This window comes from Phalacrocorax carbo, chromosome 6, assembly GCF_963921805.1.
Source record: "Phalacrocorax carbo chromosome 6, bPhaCar2.1, whole genome shotgun sequence".
In the NCBI taxonomy this organism is placed as follows: domain Eukaryota; kingdom Metazoa; phylum Chordata; class Aves; order Suliformes; family Phalacrocoracidae; genus Phalacrocorax; species Phalacrocorax carbo.
Window position 1 is genome coordinate 5,271,433 of NC_087518.1, and position 26,492 is coordinate 5,297,924.

A 26,492-nucleotide genomic window follows, 5' to 3' on the forward strand; every position below is an offset into this window, starting at 1 on the left:
CAACCAATTACAAGAAATGGTACTGGCAGTTTTCTATTCTGTATTAGGATGGGTGTTTTGAGAACTTAGGTGACTACTTGCAGCCTTGGCATGGCAAGATTCTGGTTAAACTGCTTCCAAAAACATCATACGGACCCAACTTTAGACTATTTTGTAAGGGATTATATGAAATAATGTATATTAATAAATAGCTGTAAAGGTTTTGAGAAAGTCTATTACACTATGCTATTGTGCAGTCGTACTGAAATAGATTGATAGATCAATTCTGGAACTTAGTACTGGATTTCCAATTTTTAGCATATTTTCACTAAAAAACCTCAGAAATGTGAGCTGCAAAATCTGTGCAGTGGCAACTCTGGGAATAAAGCTCTTTGATTTATATGCTTTGATTTGTAAACATGCCCAAATAATTAAAAATAAGCAATGCTAGGGCTCCTGTAATGGGTAAAAATTGAGTATTCTTTTTACAGGCATTGTTCAGAGAGGCTCAGCTACCCTATCGTGGCACAGAGGCAGCGACTAGCCGCTTTCCAGCAAACAGTAATGCCCATCCTGTTGTGTAAAGGGGGGTGGCAGCTTGCATTTCTTTCAATGACCTTCCCATTCGTACTTTAATAAAAAATAAAGGAGGGAGGGGGGATTGAAGAAAAGCAGGTTCTAACCCTAAAAGGCAGGGGAGCTGGTGGCTTTGTGAGACCGCTAAATATTAAGTAATGCTAGTGATTTTGAACTTTTTAAAGTTTAAAAACGCAAGTACTATGGAGATATGCGAACTGTGAGAAATGACCTGAAGTCTAAAAATTTCTGGTGGACAAACATAAACTTTAAAATATTCTTCTTCTGAAATCTGCACAGTGCAAAGTTTGTTGTTGTTGGCCGGGAATAGTTATCGCAAAGCTGAGGCTCCTTTATCTCTGCGTTGCTTATTCTTGGCTCTTCCGAGGAGATGGGCGACAACGGGCTGGATGGTCAAAGAGGGCGTTGAACAGTTTGGGCGTGTTTTCTGGAGGTGGCTGTACATTTTTAAATGCACTCGGTTTATTTTGTGGTGAAGAATTGTTTTGTTTGTGTGAAGCTGTGACTTCCTTTCACATTTTTTCCAAAACGTTTGGCCTTAACACTCAGTCTTTCAAACACGTTGCTCTGCCCTTCTGTGTGAGGTTAGTAGCAAATGCCGTTCTCTTCTTCAACGGAAAGATAACCCTGTCTGCTGGCGATGCTGTGGAAAACCAACACCCTCAGCCCAGAAGTGGATGTTCCTTAGATTAACTTGTTTATTTTCTACCACCTGTCTTCTAAATAAAAACACAACATTAGCACATCAGTGTTAAAGGAAAATTCTTTTCTTTCAACAAAATACTGCTCCATCACATATTTCTTGCTGTTTGTTCTTCTAGTTGTCTCTTACTGTTTTTATCGTTGCCTTGTGATCTTGTATTACACGGAGAGCTTGTCAGATAAATGTACGTGGCTTCCATACTGCTTTGCAGTTGTGCACTAAGGACAATTTCTCCATTCTTCCTTTTTCTTGTGCTAAAAAGGACTGTGTGGTCACCACAAATGAGCTGCAAAATACGCATGCAAGAATGAGTGCTCATGTTTATGGCTTAATTTCTCTAAAGCTTTAGTTCTTCTGGGTGTAAAATTCTTTTAAGGAGATGCTAAATTTTTTTGTATGTGTTTGTGGGTTAGTTTCTAACCTTGCTTTACAGTATTGCTCAGAAGTATGCTTATTGCATTATTGTTCTGGCACTAACTCTTTTCTAAAACCTCACGTAAATACGTTTAGTCTTGTTTCCTTGTTTTTCTTTGAGCAAAGATGTATTAATGTGTGACCAGGATTATTAAAATAATAGTGTACTTTACACTGCACAGCGTATGAAATGTGTTTTCTCAAAGAAACGGCGAGCCGTGCGGAGGTCTGCCGGTATCACTGCTTGCATCAAAGCCAGAGCAGCATGAAATTATCGAAATCCTCAGTACTTCACGTTACATGAGGCTTTTGACTCTGAAATCCCACTTGATGCCACTTTCATTCTTCTGATAACACAGTTGTAGGAAAGTAAGGGCAATTGTAATTGGATCCACGTTTCTGGGGATTGCCGGAGTCCCTCAAGGTCTCTGTGTGTTGCTCTGGGTATAAAGCAAGCCGCTGTCTATGCCTCCGAGTGTGCGCAGCAGGCGGCCGACTTGCCTTTTCTCAGGGCAGCAGGACCAAAGAAATCCCAAACAGATACAGAAATTAGGGTCACTTGAAAAATATAGTGCAACTTATTCTCCTATGATGCAGCTGAAATCCAGGTCCGAGTAACTACCCCGTGTTGGACGTGCGGTGTGATTTGTGCTGCTCTGCTCGTAAGCCCAGTTGCCGGGGTTGGGAGTGGAGCAACAGAATTCCCAGGCATCAGCGCTCTGGATTTGGTCCTGAGACAGGCTTTAAAGGGAAGCTTTGAGGTAAAGAACAAAATACAGGTAGTGAAGCACTACAGGATACTTGCCAGAATCTTTTTTTTTTTTTCTGTTTTCAAGAGCACAGTGACACAGGCAGTGGAGCCCTTCACGAAGGGTCTTCTATTCCACTTCCCATGAGCCAAACATCCCAGCGTCACTTAATATCACAATCTTGGTGCACAGTATTTGCAGGTATAATGGTTCTGTGCAGGCCTGTTATTAAAAGGTGGTAAAGAGTATTTGTTTGCATCGTTTATGATAGTGGATGGTAAAGACCTAGGTGCTAAGCCCACATGTGGAACAGACAAATAACATTGCAGCCTTTTTATGCATCAGGATGTCCTTGCTGCAAAGATCATTAATTGTTGCACAAATATCTGCTCCTGTGACGTCAACTATAGTTTAACTAATGTGAAACAATTTATTTGGCCGAACATAACTTTGAAAGCACAGTTTAATTTAGTTTACTTGCTCTTGGTTTTAGAGAGGAAGAAGAAAATCCTCTTTACGTTGAAAAAAGAAAAAGGATAATGTTCATTTGTCACATCAGGGTTGGATCTTAGTGGCTGAGTCTTTACGCCAGCTGTTGCTTACATTAGAGGAAAATTGTCCAAGCAAAGCAAAAATTTACCTTAATATTCAGGTAGGAGAAATGTACCTATTTCAGATGCTTGCACTGAAAATTTGTTCTTACCATGTTCATCTGTTGGCATTATCTGCTGGCGGGTGTTCTCGCAGAGTACTGGCTTCTGTTCTTGAAAGCACTCACCTGATACTAGGTTTAGAGCAGGCATAAGTAATGGCGGCCACCAAGATGTAATAGCACATTCCTATTTATAGGGATGCAGGTCAGGGGGGAGCCAAGTGGAGTCTCTTGTAGCAGATGTTGGACGAGTAGCTGTGGTGCCACCCAACCCCGTTGGTGTCAGGAGACCCAGCACAGGCAGGGAACAGATACCAAAACGGTGTGTCTTCTTCCTCTCGTCAGAAAGAGCTGGTGGCCTGCAAGAAGCAGAGCGCCGTGGCTCAGCGTTTGATATCTGCTTAAGAATTCAAGACCCGAGTATAATATTAAGTATGCATCTCTTCAAATAATTTTTTTGGAAGTTGAGACTTGTTAGGTGTGGTTTGTGTGTAGTGTTGTTAGTTTAAACCTCCTGCTAAATGACAAGATAGCTGTTCCTTAAGTGTGAGTGCTGGTTAGAAAGCTTGGAAGAGGCCAAGCTGGGGTTTGATTTTGTCACTTAGTTGTATTCTTTGTTGATATTGTTTAATGAAATGGAAAGTAAGCTGACAAGTGGATTTTGGGGGTAAAAAATGGTTAATTCTTGTTCTTAGGACTGTTCATTCTTTCAAAAGATTTGGAAGAGGCTACAAGTTTCTGTTCAGGATATTCTGCTCAAATGATATCTTAAAAAAATAATTAAGTATTTGGGTTGAAACATTCTCTGTGGAGATTGCCAAAAATAAAAAAAAGGCCAGCTGGAACAAAATTAGGGGCAGAGAGAGTCGGACACATTATAGTGATCAAAAGCAGCAGAAGAAAGGGATCCATCTGTTCTTAAGAATACAAATTCTGCAGTAGAAGCCGAAGCACAGTAAATAGTTGTAGTCCAAGTGGGAGCGAGGCTTGTTTCTCTCCACTCATACCTTTCCCCCCTTCCTTGTTCAAATTCTGAAAGGGAAGACGACAAGTATCCACTGCAAAGCATTATTGAATTTGTGCTTTTCCTTATTTTTAGAAGGCAATGCAAGCTTACCTGAGGCTGGCTGGGGAAGAATTCATGACACTGAGGAAGAGGGTGGCTGCTTTGAAAGTATGACTGGGATGGGGCACGGATGGCTGTAGAGGCAGGAGCAGTGTCTGGAGGGATGCTCTGTGCTAGGGATGCGAGATTAGATCATCAGCATTACCCTTTGAAGTATGTTTTTGGTAGGCAGGGAAACTTGGAGCAAGTTCTGGATACTGCAGCTACTTTACTCCATTGTGGTTACTATGGTTATAGTTTGCTGTGGTTAAAAATGTGCTGCTTTACTTGCTTTGCTTGGCTTTTTTGTAAAGGGCTTGTAACCAGTGTATCCTGGCTGTAGTGGCAGTGTGGGCCTTATTTGAAGGATTTTATTACTTCTATTATTTTTACTATTAGTATGCCAGTTGTTTAACTTACTTGCTTTTTAACCTTCCTAAGCTTGGTGCTAGTGGGAGTGAAAAGGCCAAATTAGGAATGGGAAAGCTATTGGGTTATTTGTGTTATTTAAAAACAGAAATAAATCTGTTCTAGTAGTGCAGCAGATCTTGAAACATGCTCAGCGTTGACCCAAGTCTCCGGCTTTCTGCTCCCTTCCTCTGTGCAGCAGGAGAAACCCCGTCAGCAGGGCTGGCCCTCCTTCCCGCAGGTCCCCTGCCTGTGCACGCTGCTGCCCGCTCTCTTTGCTTTCAGTTTTAGGTTTGCCCTCACCAGCGAGCCATCGTGGCGTGCAAGAGGGAATATGCAAATATAGATTTTGGAGAAGTTGTGCTAGTTATGTCAGTGACTGGCCAGAAAATGGTAAAACTTGATAAATGTAGTGTGCCATCACAGGCACAGACAAAGGAGTGGGAGAACATGTGGGGGGAAAGTGTCTCTGCAGGACCACTTTAAGGCTGGTGTTTTTTGGATTCCAGCCTTCTCTGGGGAAATGCAGTTGACTTACTTATGTGGGTTTTTAATCTTAGTTCAGTTGGAAATTTCCATTTTAAAATTTGTATCTTAATTCAAGCAGCGCAGCACTCCTGCAACAGGAACGGCAGCTCAGTAGCTGCGGAGGTTGGACGTAAGGCTTGGAAACACCATCGCAAACAGGCACATCGGAGTCGTGCAAAGTAGAAAAACTTTGAAGGTGCTCTCAAATTCTTGAATTGGGTTTCTCCATGAATGGCTCGGGTTTCTGACTTAGCTGGTTGTGTAAATATCAAATAACTAAGCCTGGGCAAGCAAATAACTGTAAGTCTGGGCAGAAGTGGCAGCTTCAAGCAGTGAGGTTAATCATGTATAATCATGTAGGGAGATGGTATCTGCCTTCTCTTTGAAGATTTCTTGACACTTTATCTTTTTTTTTTTTTTTTTTTGAGTGGGCGGTTAGCAGGTTGCTTGACACAAGCTAATGTTGTCAGGTTTTAGTGTGGTTGCATCAATCTGAAAAATCTTTTCCATGTAACCAAAACACTTTTTCTTACGTGTTTATTCTCAGTCATACAGACAGAAATTGCTGTATATGGGATTTTAAATGTGAGGATGCTAAATATCTTTGCTGTTCTGTGGAACAGGTAACTGTTTGATTTGATCTGCAGAACATTTCAGCATCATAGTTATTTAAGGCTGAAGACTAGATTATCTTTGTTCACTCAGAAATATATGCAGATTGCAGCATAAAATGTGTTATAGTTTGTGTTGCATGAAAAATCCAAACGCCAGTGGTGCTGAGGCGGGTCAGGGGCCTCATTACCAGTTGTTACATAGCCTTTATTATAAACTAGTAGTGAAATGAAATATTTGGGTATATTTGGCTTCAGTAAGAACATCTTGGTACCATTATACAGAAAACCAGCACCAAGAGAGGCTTATTAGATACTTGGATTTTCCGGTGACAAGGAGCATAACTTTCCTGGGTATTCCATTATCTGTGTGTACCATCTCTAAATGCAGATGTTACATGTGAGCAATTGGTGTTTTGTATGTTTATTTTCCTAAAACGCATGAAGCCACTAAGTAGCTTCTTAAGAAAGTCTCTCTAGATGTTTGTGGTAAAAACTGGGTGCAGGTACGGAGCTCTGCAGCAGATACCCTTGGGTTCCCATGTTGCAGTTGTAGACTTAATGATACTTGCATACTACTTTCATTGACAATCTGTTGTACTCTATGCAGGAAATCTGAATTGTATTTATGACTAATCTAATGGCTATGGACAAGCATGAGCAACTGTTGCAATTAGTATTCAGCTCATAATGGAAGACTAATGGAGTTGATAACCTGGTTTACCCCCCCACCCCCCCAAACTGTGTGGACATAGGGAGCATAGATCTTCCTGGCATGTTGAAGGGGCTGAATCGATCATGAATAGTCAAGAGTATTCAGAGTATAAACTGCTTTGTGATGTGCCAGTCCAGGAGGGAGAGGTTTCGAGTTGTGAAGCTGAGGGGAGATGAGAGTTTGGATGAGGAATGCAGAAGAGAGGAAGGTACAGATTCCTGTGAGACGAGCTGAGGAACAGTAACCATGGTATGGGTTGCATATGAAGCTATTTTTTCTGTATAAATCTTAATTTGAAATGGAAATAGTCTTTGAAAAACAGTTTGCGTGTGTATTTTGTTTGAGCACCATTGGAGACTGCAGACAATTGTGTGAAGGCGGCGTGTCGGAGGCTGGCACGGCCATTCCCCTGTGGAAGCGTGAATGCCCGCTTGTCTTCTGTGCTCCTGCCAGTGAGCTTCGGTCCCAGGCCTCGGGACAAAGTCATCTCAGTTACCTTCTCTTGTTCTTTGTTATTTGTGTGAGGTTTCCTGCTTCAGGGAACCAGAAGCTCGTTTGAAAAATTAAATTGAAAGATATGAAGGAGACGATGTTTATCAGGAAACTTATTTTTGTCACTCACTCTGTTCCTTCTGTTAAAGTGTAGCCACAGTGCATGGCTGGCAACTTCTTGAAAGCTGCTTTTTCACTATTGTCCCCCCAAAACTGGCTGTGATTCCATGGCATGGATGGAAGAAAGGGAGCATTATACTTCAGAATGTTAGATGAGGCTAAAAACTGGTGAAACAGCAGTTTGGAGTATTTCTTAATTTTAAAATTTCTATCTTGTTTGGTAGCAGCAGTAGTACGTCACATCAAATAAGGACATCCATTTGGTTCTTTATAAGCGGAGTATTCTTCCGTGGTTGCTGAAATAAATCTTCATACTGCTTTTGGTGAAGTCATTTTTACTGTGTAAAATTGACTATAGATCTCTCTTTTTATTGTCATTATAGAAAACCTAGGATAAACTCTCAGTTGGTGGCACAACAAGTTGCCCAGCAATATGCAACCCCACCACCGCCTAAGAAGGAGAAGAAGGAGAAAGTGGAAAAACAAGACAAAGAAAAAACTGACAAAGAGAAGGAAATTAGTCCAAGTGTTACAAAGAAAAACACTAACAAGAAGACTAAGTAAGTTTGAAGGATGCACTGTTAAATGTGGAGTGATTTGAGTAGCACTGTGCATTTATTAATTCTGTGGTTAATCTAACATCATCCTTTCCCTCTTCCTCCAATTCTTACAGACCAAAGTCAGATATTGTGAAAGATCCTCCTAGCGAAGCGAACAGTATACAGTCTGGGAATACTACAACAAAGACCAGCGACTCAAATCACACTTCAAGGTAACCTTATACTAAAGTTAAGCTCTCAGTATGTGAGAACTGTGTTAAATAGCAGGCACTGGGGTTTTTTGAGGGACTGACAGAGGCAGAGTACTGTCTAACCCACAGGGTCTGTCAGTGTTAGTATGGCAAGATCATCAGTGGCTCGGAGCCTTCTCCATATGCAAGCACTCAAGCACGTTGCTGGTGAGGACAGATTCAGGCACTGGAAGTACTGTCATCCACTCAGTTTTCGTTTTTCTGCTAAAATAATTGTATTGTTAATTGGGCAGTAATGCTTTTGGCTGTAAAACACAGTGGCGGGAGGCATTAACTGGCAATTGTTAATGGTCTTTACCAAATTCTTATCATCACTCAATAGCAGTAACAAAGGTTACTTTTTAACTTCCTTATCCATAATTCAGTCACCAATTGTTAAGATATGTTTCCAAGTATCTGGGGAATAAAAGACTGCATGAACAGATTTGCTAGAATCTTGATATCAACAAAAAGCATGAATGGTTGGTTTCATATTTGTCTAAGTTTCAAATGAGTAGCTGTCTATGGAGAGAGGCTTTTTCCTGGTCTTGTCTATACTAATACTCCACGCTTGTTTTCTTTAAGTGGTACCTTGTGCTCTCTTTCTTAAATCAAAAATTCAGCATCAAAGTTTTTATATGATTGAACTTACAGAGCTACAAGAGGCAGAACTCAACTGGGCGCTTTGCCTAGCTGGGCTATACAAGAATTGCATCTCTCTTTAAAATGTACTGTAGTAAGTATTTTAGAGTGAAGCCACGTGACCTGAAGCAATATTAGTTAGCTGCAAACAGTTGTAAAAGCACATGGGAAATACGGTTCACGCCGCTGTTAGTATGAAGGTTGGCAAGACATGACTGCAGAAAGCTGTTGTCTTGGAAGTTTTAAAATAATGGCATGAAGATCTTTCGTAAGAGTGAGCATCCTCCACACAGTAACTTGCATGAATGTAGTGAGGACAGCGTGAGACTTGCTGTGCCAGAAGACTGGACCATTAGCAGGGACGGCTGTTAACTCTTCTTCAGCCCCCAAAGATTGGAGTGTCCATTACTAATTTGATTAGGGAAATATAGTTTTATTCCAATGAGGGTTTTTTTTTTTTGTCCTGTTCTTTTTGAAATTGTACTTACTTTGAAAGTTAGGATGCAGGATACTTGATGCACTTGACTAATGACATAATATTACATTGATAGATTACATCAAATAATTGTTTTTACTCCTTGAAGGAGTCACTCTGTCTACCGCAGTGTCTTTTAGTCCATGTTTTGTGGCAAGCTTTTGTCATTCCTAATTAATCCTTAATAGTATCAGGTCTAGCTGGATGTTTTTAAGGGATATATCATCTCCTTCAGTTCTTAAACTGTCTTTTTAAGTGTTTATTTCAGTGCAACTTTTCTTGGGATTCACTGCCCTCGGGAGCGCTGTCAAGAGTCTTTTTAAAGGATCTGGTTTTCACAGAGTCACAAGTTATCTGTTCAGGTTTTTTTCATGCCCAGACATCTTAACTGTTTTTTTTGTAAATTGTCTTTTAGGGATCTCTGCATTTTTAAGAAATCCTGTTTGAACTTCTTGGATATCATGCCTGTTTCTGACAAAATGTCTTGGCTTATTCCATGCCTTCCTGCGCACCTTCAGATTGGTTATTTTGAAACCCATCCCTTATTTGTCCATAAACCTTTTTAGCTATAAACATGAAGCGTCAGGGCGTTTAGTTTTGCAAAATAATGTGAATGGTCTAGTTCTTTTGCCTTCTGTAGGCGGCAAAAATTGTATGCATGTGCTGAAGAGATGTCTGGAGGTTTCCGTGTGTGCTTAATCAGCTCTTCGCACAGGGGAGACCCCTAAAACATCCCGCAGAAATGGTTGGAGGGCTCAGTTCTAAAACTGAAATCAAGAATATGTTCGTGATTGGGACTGTAGAGGAAATCCTGCACCTGAACCCTGCTTCTTCCCAGTCCTTCCATGTTAATTTGTCGTGGTGTTTAAAGATGCATTGGTAGGTTCATTCAGGTGCTTGGTGCATGGCTTATCTCAAAGGCAGGAGCTTTTCTGGGCAAAGCTTAGGCCACATGAACTCCTTTTTTTCTTTCTTTTTTTTTCTTAATTTTCTTTTTCTTTCCCTAAATATGACGATCAGTGCTGGCTTTTGACAAGCAATAGCAGGAGTGCATGTTCAACCCTGTAGAAGGATGGAGGCAGTAAGGTCTGTTCCACACTCTGGGCCAGCTTTTTTTTTTTTTGACTGTTTTTGAGTACAAGAGAAAACAAATGACCCAGGCAAATTACAGGAAGAACTGGGTTTCCTAGAGGAACTCAGGGCTTAGAGAGGAATATACGTACACATACTATGCTTCCGGGAACGCTTGCTGCTGTGTTGGCTGCCCATGCTTTGGGGGCAGCCTTCATCTGCTGAGATGCTATCTGAAAGCTGACGGAAACCCCAAAACTTGCTGAGCTAGCTGGCCTTTCTTGTTACCCACAAACAAGGTGACATCACTGAATCTAGCCTGTGGTTACCTGTTGAATTTGCCAACTCCTGCAAGTGCGTATGTGCAACGCATACGTGTGGGTGTGCGTCTTACTGCTTGCAGGAATTCACTAAGCACAGCTACGGATTTGAAAAGGCTGGTCACCGAACGACGGGGCTGTTTCAAGTAGGTTTTACTGACGGCTGTCCCGGCACAGTAGTATTTTAATTATATTTTCTATCAGAAATGCTTTTCCTCTGGTACTTGCTAAAAATTGAAACAGCCTCCTAGGTTAGGTATGAAAATACGATTTTTGGTGCGGTAACTTAATCTTTGGTAAGGAAGCTTGCAGAAACATAGTTGCTCTATTTTTGAAGCTGTGCATCCGTCCTTGATACTTTATTCTGTTCTGTCTAGTTCTAGAATATCATTTGGATAACTACTTTTTAACACTTTCCCCATGTTAACTTACCACTGTAAGCCATTGAGTAGGCATGGCAAATACAAAGTCAGCTTAATTTCCTCTTCTTTTTTTTCTTTTTTTGTTTTTTTTTGTGGTTTTTTTGTTTTGTTTTGTTTTAGCTGCATTAGCCTAGCGTGCTGCAGATGAGCAGAAGGAAAGGCAGATCGGTTTAAAAGCTGGAGCTTGATCCCAAAGTAAACTAACCTTCCCTCCATCCCTTGGAATAAGGCAGCTCTCAGCAAGCTACTTTTCACTGATGTATAAAGACTCTCCTTTTTTTTATTTCCCTGTTGGGAATATTCCGCTGTTTAAGCCTGACCCTTAATTAGGAGCAAAAGCTGTAAATTGCAGCAGTCATGGCAGCTGACTTGGAATTTGCCGGTAGCTGGAGCAGTGTCCAAGGTTTGTTGTATCAGAGCTTTGGACCAGCCCCCGAAATGTGCACGAATGTCAGCTTCCTAGATTCTAGACCCTTATTAGCTACGTTACTAATTGAATGATAGCACAGCATGCAAATTGCTGAGATAATCCTGAGCTATAAATACCAGTGTGTTGTTTTCTGGTGGTTTTGATTTTTTTTTTTCTTTTTTTTTCCCCTCCTTCCCCTAACCAAAAGTGCTAGCTGCAAGAAATGCCCTTGTACATTCTGGATTTTATTTACAATAGCCTCAGTTCCAGAGGGAACATTTTAGGTGATTTTATACATAGGCTGATTGGGCATCTGATTTGTGTAAGCTCAAAGCAGTTGAAAGAGAAGCCAAGTTGTCCCAGCGCCTGTGTTGTTTGCAGCTGCAGAGTTCCAATATGGGAATGAAAGAGCCGTGGTCAAATGCTTTCATGTGGTTTTGTATTGCAGAGTCAGAGCCTTGTCTCATAACATCAGGGCACATGATGAGATGGTGAATTTAGATAAGAGAACTCTTTTCATCTGCCCCTTGGGGAGGAGATCCTTCGGTCTGTCTGGCTCCTGTCCCGCTTGGCTCTGCTGTAGTGTCCTCCTTTTTGGCAGAGTTGGATTAGGGATAAGTCTAGAGCAGACACCCTTTGCAGAGCTCTGCAAGACGGGTCTTTCCTTCGGGGCTGAGTGTGCTGCTGCAGCCCTCGCAGCCCAGGCTGTCGCAGGGGGTCAAACCTCGTCCTCCGCTGTGCAGCGCTGACTGGTTCTCCTCCCAGTTTACTGCCATCTACGCAGGCGAGCGGAGGACGAGTGATACTGCGCTTGTTGTCAAATGCTTTTTCTAATAAACTTTCCCTTTCTCGTTTATTTTTATCCTTTTCATAAATGTTTTCTCATTTATTTTAGACCCAGACTGAAAAATGTGGACAGAAGTACCGCACAGCAGCTGGCAGTCACAGTGGGAAATGTCACAGTAATTATCACAGACTTTAAAGAAAAGACTCGCTCTTCTTCCACGTCGTCTTCTACAGTGACCTCCAGTGCAGGATCAGAACAACAGAATCAGAGCAGCTCGGGCTCTGAGAGCACAGACAAGGGCTCGTCCCGTTCCTCCACGCCAAAGGGGGACATGTCGGCAGTCAACGACGAATCTTTCTGAATATTGCACATGGAGTTGTGGAAACTATGAATCAGGGTATGAAATTCAAAACACTCCACCTGCCCATGCTGTTTAAATCCTGGAGAGCCTCTTCTGTGCTTGAACACACACTTTCTCGGACATCGACCTCTTACTGATGCAACCAGGATAATTTCTGCTTGCTGTGGGCATCTGGCCACCAAGGAATTTCTCACCCTAACGATTACTCTTGACACTTTTATGTATTCCATTGTTTTATATGATTTTCCTAACAATCATTTATAATTGGATGTGCTCCTGAATCTACTTTTTTATAATATCTGCTGTGCACAATTTTCCATGAACATTACAACTTTTTGTTTTGGGGTAGGGAGTGGGTGGGGAGGGAAGGGGGCTTTATTTATTGCATTCACAAACTCCATCCTCTTTCAACATATCCTTTTTAAGTTCAGTTCTTCTTCCAGTTATACTGTGTACTATCAGTTTTGATATAAATTATATATAAATATATATATAAATAAATATATATAAAGGGTTATTTGAAACCAATACATGGAAACGCTGGTGCTTGAAACACTGTGAAGTGAAAAAAAATAATTGAACAGTTCAAGATCTGGGACAGTCCCCTTCTGTGAAAGTACTGAAACTGAAATGGAACTGGTCTTAGGTTAAAAGCATCCTGAAGGTTTGAACCTGGATGGGACCTGTTCTCTCTGTTGTTCCTTCCCTGTTTCTTCCCAGACAATGGCTAAAACATACTGGACACACAGTTTTGATTTTTATAGCTTGGGATCTGAAGTGAGAAACGATTGCTCCAGGCAGCTTCTTTTTCCACTAGGGTAATTCAGATTGGTGATGTGCAAGTTTGTGCCCGGCCAGAGCGTAAGCGTTCACAACCAGACTGGTGTCAGCATGCCACGGATTCGTCTGTTTTGGTAACGTGAGCATTGCTATGTCGTGCGTAGCCAATCCCACAGCCGTTTGGTGTCTTAGATTTAATGAATTTTGTCCACCTGCATCAGTGACCAAGGTAATGTTAGAACTGGAGCAGTTTGCTTTGGGTAGGAAGGCAGCAGGGAGCTGTAGGGCTGGGAGCGATCGTGGGCTGAGGGAGCAAGCTGGTGCTTGTTCCAGCTGGTGGTGCATGGGCCGGTCATCGTAAGCCCCCTTCCGTCTGTCCTGTCCGTGCTGCTGGGTGGCTCTTCTCCTGGAAGCCCATCCGTATTCCAACAGCGCTTTCTGAAGAGCATCTCGTCCAGTGATGATGTTGGCCTTGCCAGCATTCGGACACTTCTGGGTCTCCTGCTGCGGGAGGAGATGTAGGGAGAAGCTCTCATGCTGGCAACTGAGCGACATGCGTGGCTCGTGCTCATGACCAGCATCTCCTTCGTTCTTGCTCTAAAGCTATTCAGACTGTAATTTCTTTTCCTGGCCTGTTAGTGTTGCTTTACAGTTTACCTTCCATGCATTATCCTGCTAAAACACTAGGCCGAAGAGGTGAAACAAATATTTTTTTTAAAAAAAAAAAAACACAACCCAAACCTCTTTGGCTTTTCATCTTTATTTAGTGGCCCCAGGGTGCTTTGCAGTAATTTTAGGCGCAGAGGCTGTGGCTTCATTTGACATCAAATGCATAACTTTTGGGCATGATGAAAGAGGGCCACATTTTGACAACTTTGTGCCAGCTTGTTATATTGTGAATTATTTGCTTAGCAAGAGTAATTTCTCTTTGTGGAGGCAACTGATTTAAGATTTCTTTTGAAAATCTGTGTGGTTTTGAGTAGCAGACGTAGGTTCCTTTCACACTGGCGACAGAAATGTGTGCGTAAGGGATCCGTTACGACCCCTGCTCAAAGGTGCGTGCAGCGGCAGTGCCTTCGCAGCAATGGTTTTATCCTGAATATGTTAACGTGGGCACCCTGACTTAATTCTGCTTATATTCGCAGTATAGGCTGTCTTTACCTTTTTAAGCATTTTTAAAGTATTTATTAAAGAACCAAAGGAAACCAGATGCTTCCTATGAGCATCAAGACAATTTATTATACATAGTTTTAAATACTATGAATTTCTCAATCCACATTTTAACATTAGTGGGATATTGCAAAGACATTCCTTTTCCAGTTTTTACTATTCCTTTAAGGGTCTCAGGGAGGGTAAACTGGTCAGCCATATTTATTTATTTTACTGAAATGTATTGGAATAATTTTTTAAGAGAGATTTTTTGAAGATGCCCCTGAACTTGTATATTTTGCACTGCTTTATAAATGATCCATTATCAATTAGGCTTGCGTGCATCTCGGCCGTGATCCTGCGAAGAGTGTGAGCGAGCGGCGAGTCCCTCTGGCTTCAGCGGGGCTGATTCTGGTGCTTCAAGTCAAACCGCACGCTCGCCTTCTTTGCTGAATCTGGGAATTTGTGCAAAAAAAAAAAAAAAGGCAAAAAAAAAAAAAGCATTGTGTGTACCAGGAAATTGCTTCTTTTTCAAGTGAAAATGGACCTGTAGATCAGTTGAAAAAGCTTTAACGCCATAACCAGCTACTCATGGCTACTGGTAAAGTCGGTAACATCTGTCTCTTTGGGCGTGCCTCCTCGATAAAGTAGCTTGCATAAATAAGTGGGAAAATTTCTTTGCAACGAGTGACCTGTAATTCTGCGTTCAGTAGGAATTCCTAGCTAAGCATTGAGCCTCCCCGGCCTCATCCGTAGCTGTTGTGTTGTGGATTCGAAGGATAGCGTTTGCCTTTACACTTAATTTCTGAAGTTAGCATCCCCACGGCACGCGTCCAGGGGTGGGATTCCCCCACGCCGCGCCCGTGGGTTGTTCCGCTGTTGGTGGGGAGCGTGTTTAAGAGCCAAACCAACCAAAACACTAGTGTAGGGGAAGGACCAGATTCGTGGTGTTCAGTGGCACAGAAAGCAGGTAAGTAAAGCACAGTGTTAACGTTTGCGAAGTTTCAACTCTTACACAGACACACACACACAGACACCAACACAGCTTGCCTGACTTGCTCAGTTTGATGTAGTTCTGCAAAGGAAAAATGACAGCGTTTTACACCACCAGGCTATTTATTTTAATTGGAACACTTTGCTTGTTTCAAATCGGACAGATCGAAAATTTGGCAGCAGCTTCCGTGAGTTTATTTCCACTGAGATGTTTTCACCTGCCTTACCAAGATCATTCTCAGTCTACTTTTTTAAGCTCGACCATAAACTTAAATTATTGAAAATTTATTAATTGCTGACTATATAATAACCTTTGCTTGTATGTAACCGAATGGTTTTAAGAGCCAACATTTAGAGTATGACAATGGAGCTGAACAGTTTTTAATGCGCAAGCAGTTCTGTTCTTGTGTATGACTTGTAACCTTAATTTACTGTGTAAAGATGGTTACATTATTTCCTTAGCTTTGTTTGTTGGAGACAAATATAGAATGCTTGTTTAAGTATGTCAAAACATAATCTTATCTTGTGGATTTTTATGTTAATGTATTATACGAGCTATATTTTTCATTTGCCCAGAAAGACAGCTTGTATAACGCTTTTGAAAGTTTTTCCGCTCTGTAAAGTCTTTAGAGCTGACAGTCCTGTTAGGTTTGTTTTAATCTTCATGCTAAAGTGTCAATGGTGGTTTTGTGAACTGGTCAGAAATTCACAGGTCTTAAATGTTTTCGGGAAATTTATATTGGACACTGCTCTTTGTCTAGCAAATAAAAGATGTTAATATATTCCTGTTACTGGCATGTGCACGACTGTTATTAGAAGCCACTTTATCATTTTCCTGCTTTAAATAGAAATGTCTATTTATGAATTCTGCTTGTAGTTTTTTCACAAATAAAATAGTAAAATTTAATTAAATCTGAAAGCTCTCTTTTTTGGGAGATGCCACTATTCAGAAAAAGCGGAGAGTCCTGTTGTTGAAGCAGTTTGTCAGTCCGTACGTCTTGTCCGTGAGCCGCCGTTTGAGCACCCCGCTTTGGCAAACGCATGGGCGTGCGCTTAGAAAACTTCAGCGAGTAAATCCAGGTTGTTGCCTGGGACTAACGGCACACGGAAAGCTTGTGGCAGATGCGTTTGCAGAATTCGGGTTCTGGTACGTTGAAATAATCATTTCCCCCTTTTCTGTAGCTGCAGGAATGGCGAGGCTTAGTGCAGAGGGGTTTAGCAAGAGCCCTTGGGAGTTCCTTCGGCTGTCTGGTGCTTACAAACTCCCATGAGTAAAATTAATAAAATTTAATTGAGAGTCTAACTCTGTAGCATAAAAAAACCTGGTATTTTGCAAGCAGTATTTTGGTCCTCTGCCTAGGAAACAAGGAGATGTGAATTACTGTGTTCGTATTTCCCCCCACCCACCCGAGATGGGAGACGTGCGTTGTAACTGTTCAAATGCAAAGTTGAAATTTGAAAACCAAACAATAGGTAAAATGCAAAGGGAGGGGGGGAAAGAAGTCTTACTCTAGAGTTTTTCCTCAGGAATATGAGGACAGCTAGGAAACTAAAAGCCATTTGGATATTTTTGTGTATGCGGGGGGAAGTGTGTGTTACAACTAGAGGTCGCTTTAAAAGAAAAAACACCAACCCACTGTGCAAACAGACTCTTAAATGTTTTTAACCTCAGTTGGAAATGATTCAAAATCCTTTGTGCCAAGAATAAGAAGAAACAGGAAAGGCAGTGGTTGTTCTACAGACCCGAAAAGCACTTGCTTGGCATGCCAGAGAAGTGAGTGGAGAAACAGTCCTTGCCTCGAAGAGCGTACGGTCCCCGTCCTCAATCTGCAAGCAGCCGAAGGTGCCGGAGCGGCTGCCTGGGCAAAGCAGCAGGAGCTGCGGGGAGAGGGGGAGACGGGCTTCATCACCATCCACCTACTTCATCACCAGGTGGAGGCTTGAATGAAGCCAGCAAACAATTTCTGTGCCGGCGCTGGTACCCACCGAGCCTGCCCACGCACCGCTTCACCAGGAGTTTGGTTGACCGGGCTGGGAAATCCCTGGCCTTGGAGCCACATGAGCCAAAAGCCACGTTTGGTGCCGGCGCTGGGGCGTTGGCCCCGCTGCAGGGGTAAGGGCACCCAAGGGTGCTTCAAGGTAGGTACTGGACTTAACGTGTTGTGTTGAAAGGTTTGTGTTTGGTACCTATAGGGAGTACGGGGAGGAGCTGGGGACGTGGGGATGGGGAGCTCTAGCTCATGGCTACTTAGGGTTTTGTAAACTTTCTGGGCTAAACTGTCACTTGTTTTAAGACTTGAAGGTGTTATAAAAATCAGCATCCACTCGTGTAACTGGGGGAGAGGAGTCAAAAACCCCTTCTCTGTGTCAGGTAATTTCCTTGGGTAGTTTTTGTTTAAATCTGAACATACCTCCTTCCCGAGGCAGTTTGGGGGCAATTAAAACGAGAAGACACTACCACCCTGTGCTCTGGAAGGAGCTTTAGGAGCCCACGGCAGGACTGTGCACGTTCCTTACCTGCCAGACGCGTGGCCCTCGCGGTGATCAGCTGAGTATGGCCGGCAGCATTTTATTGCATTTAAGTCACAAGGGGAGCTTCCAGGTGCCAAAGCGAAAAGTTGTCTGCAAAAGACACGTCGGATGTGACGAACAGCCGTGCTGGTCCAGTTGCGTCCCACGGGAAGGCGACTGCCGAACGCCGTGCTGAGTCAGCAAAGCGCCCCGAGACAGCGCTTGTCTTGGGATCCCAGCTGTGGGCGAGCTCCTTCCCATCTCACAGCAGCAACTGCATGAAGAAGAAGTTGCATTTGTGATTGCAGAGCTACTGCCCGCCTTTCTTTCTTTGCATGACCCAAAAACCCCAAACCTCCAAAAGCCAGGCTGGGGAGCTGGGTGCCGCTTACTGCGGGAGAGGGGTACGAAAATGATGCGCTGCTGTGCTTGTGGTTTTGAGCGTGGGTTCCTCCGGGGTGCAAATGTTCCGCTTTGGGCAAGGGTCTTCCCTTGCAGCAGGTTGAATGGACTGCTGCAGCCCTATTTGTTTGGTGGTTTAAATGTAAACCTGAGTCTGCAATGTTTTGAAGAGGGTAGAGCTGTGAAATGTCACTTGTGATTCACAAACTGAAAAGCTTAAGACAAACAAAATCCCTCCAAAAACTAGTACGTAGATTTCCCTGCAGAATCCTTGTTTTGCACACCTCTTCCCCTGTGCTTCTTGCCATTCGCCCCCCTCCAAAAAAGAAATTAAGTATAAAAAAGCAGTAGAGATTGCATTTAATGCACTTGCTGTTTACTAATTTCTTAAATCCCCTCCTGGTGCTCCCCGGCAGTCTGGGTTTCACGCGGCGTATGCCGTGGCTGTACGGACTCTCGAGCACGGAGCCCGAGCGCTGTTCGAAGCTGTTCAAAGGGAGGACTGGGAGCCACAGCAGAGCCAGTGTGTCCTGATGGCTTGTGGAAAACCAGCAAGATCTGGGAGGAAGGGAGAGAATGGCTGCAGTCTGCAACACCTGGATTCCTTCATGGCTTTTGTAGTTGTAGTAAGGACAGGGAAGTGTCAGGTCTTTGCCTTTCTATTTCTCGGCTGTTTCCTTCTGGAATATTTACGTGCATAAGTCTTGCTTGTCTTTTTGCTCTTGCTGTCGGCAGGTGCAGTGAGGCTTGTTTGCTGTTTTCCGCCTTACGATGGCTGGTTGCTTGCTGTTTGTACGAAGGCCTTTGCTAGACAGTGTTGAGGCTAATACTGAACCTGCGGAACAGGAAGACGTCAGAAAACTTCTACATCGTTTTCTCATTGCTGATTTGGGTGTCTCCTCACAGAAAAAGCTGTATGCAGAAATCAGCAAGAACATCGAAAGGCTGTTCAAGAAATTCCTAATCAAAGCATTTCAAGCCATACCAGTGCAGTTATCCCACTTGCAAAACTCTCCTACGGCAAAGCGTGGAAGCTTGTAATGTGAAGAGCACCCCATACCTGTCTCTGATCTTCACCTAATATTAATATTGAAGCTAGAAAATAGCGTCTTCCTCCAGCCAGGTCATCTTGTGCTGCAAACCTCACAGTACTTGCCTGAAGTCCCCTGTTGCCCATCAAATGGGGAGCTCTCTTCGCAGTGCAGTAAATGATCTGGCAGCTCTGGCTGCGCAGGAAACATGGAAGGCACGAGCCAGTTACGCTTCCTAGATGGGGAATCAGGAAACAAATACTTCTTTGTTCTCCTCTATGTCTCCATACTAAAAAAAAAAATAAAATAAAAGGAAACCAAAAGAGAGAGAAAAATTGCTCTCACCATGACTATTTATTATTTCCAGGATCCTGAACATTTCATGACTTTCTACCATGTCTAATTGTTTCCAACTTGGTTTTTTCAGCATTAGGAGTTCTCAAAACTGTTCCAACATACTGGAGAGGCTGTTCCAGCACACACATTGCCTCTTCTCCAAAACCATTCTGAGAAGGAGTTAAAACCAGGAGTATCTACTAGGAAGTTATGGTGTGAGAATCCCCATTGCTCTGCCTCCCCTGCTTTGGCAATCCTCCCTTCCTCCTGCCAGCAGGTGAGGCAGAGGCATTCAAAGCCTGTAACGCTGACAGCATTCACTTAAATACTGTGAAATTCCCGGTGTAATACACACTTGATAACAGCACATCAAAAGCTTTTAGGAAGTATTAATTGGCCACAGCTACCGGAGCTGGCCGGAGTTGGAGGGAGGAGGTCTGAAGTGTTTAAGCTGCTTTAAGTTGCTCTCAAGTGTTGGAAAAAAAAAAACAAGTTTGGGAGCTGAATTTGGGTACGAAATATCCCTGTGAGCAGGAGGAAGCTGGCATGCTGCAGGAGCAGCACATGGTTGCCCAGGTAAGAAGAATGGGAGTGAATAAAGCTGATTTTTGTTCGTCCTCAAGCTTTGCTGCTGGAGCTGTATGATTCATGCTGCCTTGGAAGGTTTGGCGTGGAGTTGGCAGGAGGAGTATTCCATGCTTGTATGTGTATTTTAGGAGGGATTAAAGCTCAGAGAGGTCCAAAGAAGCAGGAGAGCCACTGAGATTTTAATTCTGCCTTCACCCAGAAATGAATACCTATCTAATACATATAATACATAATATTAAATATATATATGTTAGATTTTTACATAGGTTGTAGAGATATTCTATGTGATAGGCTAAAGATGTGTGAAGTTTAAAAGCATGACTTGTCAAAAGTTGTCTCTATTAGGGCTTTATTCCCTTGTTGACTCTCTTGAGGAGTTGCCAGCATAAGCCAATTGTAAATAGGTCTAGCAATCCCTCCCACCCCTCTTAGGCGGTTATTACTGTTTTACTCTGCAAATTGACTGCAGCAGCAAGTAGGTTGTCTTCCTCCGTTCGTATGTTTTATTTCAGAACGGGGTTTATAAAAATAAGATAAAAAGCAAGAAAAACTTAGCTTTCCATTAAACTAATTTCTTTCTGATCCAAGAAAGACAAAATTATGGAGCAGCAGGAGGAACCCAGTTAGGGCTCAAGGCTGATGCTAGTCTCAGGGAGGGTCAATTTATTTATACATCTAGATTTTTTCCCCAGATTTGAAGAGATGTCCATCAGCCTTGAGCCTCCCAACAGCTATTGCAAGAGGCTCATGGAGTACAGATAGAGAAGCTGCCCTGCAGCCGGGGGAAGCCCGGAGTTTGTGTCTGCCCAGGAGTGAGCGACTTCCATCTTTCAATGTTTCTCACATGCACAGGTTCCCATTCTTCACTTCTAGCAAGCCGAATCCTCCGCAATCTCTGAATCTCTCTGCACAGCCTTTGTGAGAGGTCGAGGCTTTGGTCGAGGGCTAGGGCTGCGTGGAGACCTTAACAAACCTGATAGCAGAGAGCCTGTGAAAAGCCTGGCAGCATCCCTGCAAACCCAGGATTTGTGCTTGCTACCAGGAGATGGAGGGGATGGAAATGCATTTAGCTGCTCCTATTGTTCTCCTTATTCAATTGAAGTTTTGTTGGTGTGAAGTTTAAGGAAGGAAAACGTGGACTGGAATTGTGGAGACGCTCCCTGGAAAAGGAATATGGTGATTCCTGAGGGGTTGAATTGTTGCCGCAGCACGGGGTGTGATGGGTGTGTGACAGCCTCTGACAGTGATCTAATTGGGAGTCACTGCGGTATAATGGCACGGGGAAAGATGAGTGATGGGAAGCTTCCCTGATTGCAAACGCTCCCGGATTGTGATGACACTCGGAGAGGGAGACAGCCTGGGGGGCAGGGGGAGGCGGGTGTACAGCGGGGCTGTGGGGGGTGCCAGGTTTTGGGAATTGCATGCAGGCTGGTGGCTCTGACTCAGCCCCACTGCTGTCTCGTGTTGGCTGCTGCCACCTTCCCGCTGCTCCCAGGAGGGTCTGCCATCCCCTTGGCCTTCGCAGCGCAAGCAGGGCGCCTTCTGCAGCAGCAGCAGGAGAGGAGCCTGAATTCAGCAGTTCCGTGCTGCCGTGTTGCTCCAGCAATCACAGAGCAGGCTTGGGGAGATGGCCCCGCTGGCCACCCCCCGCCAACAGATTTGCCGACCTTTACACTTGTTTTCTGCATCAGTTTGTCATACCGAGCAGGACCAGCTGTGCTTTTGGGCCCTTCTGGGCCCATCTATCCTCTTGCAAGTTCTATTAGAGATGCCAATTACTATCTTCCTTCTGTGAAAAGTTATAAATCCCACAGATTTATATGCCAAAAGGCTACATCAATCAAAAGATTGAGTTAAAGGCAATGAGTCAGAACAACTGGGGGGGTGACTCGTGGTTCCCCTGCTTGTGGAGCAGCTGGGGGATGAGTGGGCTGTGGTGCCTGGTGTGCCCCGTGCAAAGCAGGAGGTCAGGACTGGCTGGGCAGCGTGCACAGGTGGAGGTGAGAGCAGTGACGAGCCGATACGCAATCCTGTGGAGAGAGTGGTTCCCCTGAGCTGGGTCTAATGGGCTCACCATGCTCTGCCTGTCAGCCAGACACCTGTAACCAGTGGAGAAAAGCTTTTTGTCTGGAGAATCCCAAATCCCTACACTGGCTGAGGAGCAGGAGCTGGAAGGAGCAGGACATGCAGTGTTTAAACTCCTGGTCTCCTGGAGGAAACCAGGATAAGCTAGACCACCATCAGCCCTGGTTTCGAGGAGAAGCCTGTAATGAGCCGCTTGAGTTATTCTTGCTCGTGTGTTGGGTATTGTATTTTACATGTGCTTAGGTGTTAACTCTCTGTGGGAGAAGGGGGTCTGCGCCTTTCCCTGCTGGACAATGGGAGATGTTTTCCCAACAGCAGATTAACAGCTTAATTGTAGCGGATTAATGACTCTTCTGGTGCTTAACAGGTTCTCCTGCAAGATGGATTTGCCAAACGGGTGTTGGCTTTCCTGAAAGCTGGGATGGTGGAGTGGATCTCAAATATCACTGGATTTAAGGGAGGGCTGGGGTTTTTTTTCCCTCATCTTTATCTGGTGCTAACAGCAACAGTCTTAACATCTGGACTAGGGTAAATGGTGGAGATTTTTAAACTTAACCTCTGCATTTGGATGATTTCCAAGTCACTGGCAAAGGTGGAGGTCATCTGTTCCTGCAGGGGCAGAGACTTGGGAGCCCGGAGCTGGTGACACCACTGTGAATTCCCCCCTCAAGCAGAGGGTGAGCAGGTGAGGCTGCCTGTCCGCTCCGGCCATCCCTGGGTTGTCATGAGTGTTTGGACCTTGAGATGCTGCTCCTGAGGCTTTCACAAGCTGTATCTTGTGATTTTGGTCAGTAATGGTGCTTGGGAGTCTTAAAACCGTGCTCTCTGGGGAGGAAGGGGAGGCAGAGCTCAGCCTGCCGGCTCTGTGTGCATGTAACCATGCCGTTCAATGGATTAAAAAAAAATAATAAAATAAACAGTGGTGCTCTTACCTCAGGCTATCCATTAGGAGTGTGATTTAGTGCAGGGAGGGCTATAAAGGCAGTTGATAAATCTTTTGTGCAGCACAAATAAAATCTCTTATTGGGGGAGAAAGGGCCCTGGATAATGGAGCAAGGAGGGAACAGTCCTTGCCCCCTCGTCTAATTAGGCTGTCCAGGAGAAGTTAATATAAAATAATAGATCTGGAAAGCCCAAATCTTCACAACCTTAGGAAGGACTTCATCCCCTTAAATTATGAGGCTAAGACCTCATTCAACAATACTTTGAAGGAGATCAGCTGGCAGCACTATTCACAGCAGCTAAGGGCTTGGGCTCTGGCTCTGCATGATTACGGTGCTTTCTGAAGAGCTTGCTCCTATTCCCATTGAATGCTACTATTTTTATCCTCCTTAAATTCTAGAAGGTATTTCCAAGTGGGAAGCAGAACAGAGAATAGCAGATCTTAACTCTGCTCTGTGTAACAATTTCTGTAAAGGGGAGGGAGAAACATTTGAAATAGCTTATATCTATTTTTGATACCACCCGTGTGGTAGCAAAGTGCCTGGAGGTACCTGCAGCCGCTGACGCCCTGTGGGTGATGGGACATGGGGGAGGCACCGCTGGCCCTTTCTCCCAGGAGGTTCACAGGTTCCTGCCTCTCTGCTTGGAGCCAAAGTACCCGGGGACGTCTCTGAGGGGCTGCAAGAGAAGGGTGATGCTGGCAGGGGGTGTCTGGCTGAAAACCCCCCAGCCCAGGAGACCCCTCTTGCCTCACCCTCCCTGGGCCCCCGCTCGCCTTCGCAGTACGGTGGGGAGCGCTTTGATCCTCTCCCCATATGGGAGGCAGAAGCGCAGAGGGACTTAATTAGGTGCAATTACCTCACCCGCTGCAGCCAGAGCTGCCGGGGTAGTTGGCTTAGGGTCAAATAGGAAATCTATGGCCCACCAGGGCCAAACGTGTAGGTGTTGTGGGGGATGCCTTAGCCCTTGTGTTCTCTCCTGCTGAGCTGCAAAAGGCTTGAAGCCTTCCAGCATAACGTCCTGAACAGTCTGGTGAGCTCAGGGCCGAACATCGCTGACCCCTGGATCGCTGTTGGAGCCGCGGGGTGAGGGGAGAGGTTTGGGCAGAAACGAGGCGGGATGGACCCTGACTGGAAAATGGAGCCTGGGACTGAGCGTCATGCGAGGGGCAAAGAGGGGCCAGGATCTGCGAGTCCCCGTTTCGGTTTGTGAACATGGCCATGCAGGTTTGGATGCTTGACAGGGCTTTTATCTTGTGCTTACTCCCTTCTGCAGCCTCGGCTTTTACTTCTGCCCATGCCCAGGTTCTCCAAAGCCGCCGAGCACGGTATTGGCATATACAGCTTAGTCTTGTGCTGGGCAGAAGCATCCTGCTTCACTTGAACATGAAATATAAATCAGAGATCAAGTGAATTATTGTGCCATGCTGCTGCTCGGGCAATAGGGAGTCTTTAAATCAATCAGCCCCCAAATAAATAAATAAACGTGCAGCAGACACACTGGAGTGCATGTCTGATTCCTATCAGGGGCAGTAATTCAAGTCAGATGCTTGCAGTTTCTCTGCTTCCCGCTCTGTGTTACCTGGGCTGCTGAAGTCGCATGAGACAGAAAGCAAAATTTTTTCCATGCTTTCATTATTGTTGCCAAAGAAACCATTTCATTTGGTCGCCACGTGTGCAGCGGATCTGGTTCAATCCATCTGGATGTTGAGGGCTGAAGCAAAAGTGCTTTGGGGAAGGAAGTCTACAGAATGCAGCCACCTCAATACCCACGACGCTGACCGTACGGATGGGGCCGGGAGCCGGAGGAAGGTTGGGTGCTGCTCCTTGGGGGAGGCTTGAAGGGTCCCAGCCAGCTTTGCATGTTCAACCTGCATGAGCATCCCCACAGTGGCATGGATGCCTGGGTGAGCTGAGGCCGAAGGAGCTCCTCATCCCTCACAGACCCTCTGGCTGCTGGCCTGGGGAGCAGCACCACCTGCAGCGAGGGATGCGAGAGCCCTCCAGCACTTAAAAGACTTCACTAGTTCTCCTTTCAGCCCACGCTGGTGCTGAGGAGAGAAATGTTTGAAGTGTTTGATCTTTCCAGGCTGCCGCCTCCTCCCGCAGGCGCCGGGCTGGAGCGCAGCTCCCCAGGGGCCTGTGTCTGTGGGGCATCGTCCTGCTCCGTCCTCGGCTGGGGCAGGGGATCACTGGCACCGGCTGAGCCGCACCCTCAGTGGGACGGGGTTGGGGGCTCTGGGTTACTGTCCCTGTTGCTGCTCAGCCCTGGGGATGGCTCCACCGCCCACAATGAGTTTGGGCAGCTCAGGCTGGGCTGGGGTCAGCCGAAAGCTGCTGAGGGGACTGGGGTGCCACAAGGTCTGCTAGCCGGGGAGAGCAGCGGCTCTGCGGCTGGCAGTGCTGCCCCAGGAGGGTGGCACTTGGGTTTAGTCCCTTTTCCAGGGCAGCTTTGGTCACTCATAAGTGGGCCTGGGCCCCTCTCGCCTGTCCCTAAGGCTGGAGGTGCACTGCAAATTCGGATTTCACTTTGCAGCTGCAATGCTCTGCCCTTGTATGCGTCTGTGGATGCTGGTGCTTTATAAAGCTAAATGAGCCCTGACGCTGGTATGAGGCCACCAAGGTGGAAGAGCTTTCCTTTGTACCATTTCATCTGTCCTGAACAGATCTGGCAGTATAATTCCAAGCTGATATTATTTCACTGAGTCAGGTCCTCCTCTTCCTTGAGTTACTCCAGGAGTGTGTTGAGACTGAACCTTGGACCAGTGAAGCTGATATTTTCCCGACATCTTGCAATAGATGATAAAACAATTGCAACACTGGGGATTCAGCTTGGATTTCCAAAGCTGGGGGAGAACTGAACTGATGTGCAGGTAAGATTTTTTCTTCTAAAGCTCTGCTTGTGATCCTAGAATAATAAAGGTTGATTAGTTAAATCCACTCAGCACATAATCCCGTGTCCTTCTGAGTTAACACAATCTGTATAACAAGCAGGTACGCTGATACCTGTAGTCGTGTTGGGTATAGGTGTTGTTTACCCAGCCAAACCGTAGCAGGTCCACCTCTCAGGCCTGCACACTGTTTTGATGTGTTCCTCCTGCAGCAGTGCATCCCAGCCCTGGACGGTGGCGTAAATCCTTCTTTGCAAATCATTGACCCAATAGGTCATAAAAGTTCCTTTATGATCTGTCAAGACAAGCTAGGTTCTTTACGTGCACCGTAAGTCAGCACAGTAAAACTTTTATGGTGTTTTTAATAACAAGAGCTACTGCACACGAACAGCAACTAATTTTTAAAGCCTTGGTATTTCAGCTGAGATGGGTTTT

At 44.7% G+C, this 26,492-nt stretch overlaps 1 protein-coding gene across 1 annotated transcript in view; it reads left to right on the forward strand.

Annotated features, from left to right (window-relative positions):
• RYBP (RING1 and YY1 binding protein) overlaps positions 1 to 13,843 on the forward strand; it is a 46,243-nt gene extending 32,400 nt beyond the window's left edge. Inside the window, exons 3-5 of the mRNA XM_064453459.1 lie at positions 7,457 to 7,633; positions 7,747 to 7,845; positions 12,098 to 13,843. Coding sequence (XP_064309529.1) covers positions 7,457 to 7,633; positions 7,747 to 7,845; positions 12,098 to 12,350 — 529 coding nt within the window. The 3' untranslated portion in view covers positions 12,351 to 13,843. The remainder of the gene's footprint in view (positions 1 to 7,456; positions 7,634 to 7,746; positions 7,846 to 12,097) is intronic.
• The last annotated feature ends 12,649 nt before the right edge of the window (positions 13,844 to 26,492 follow it).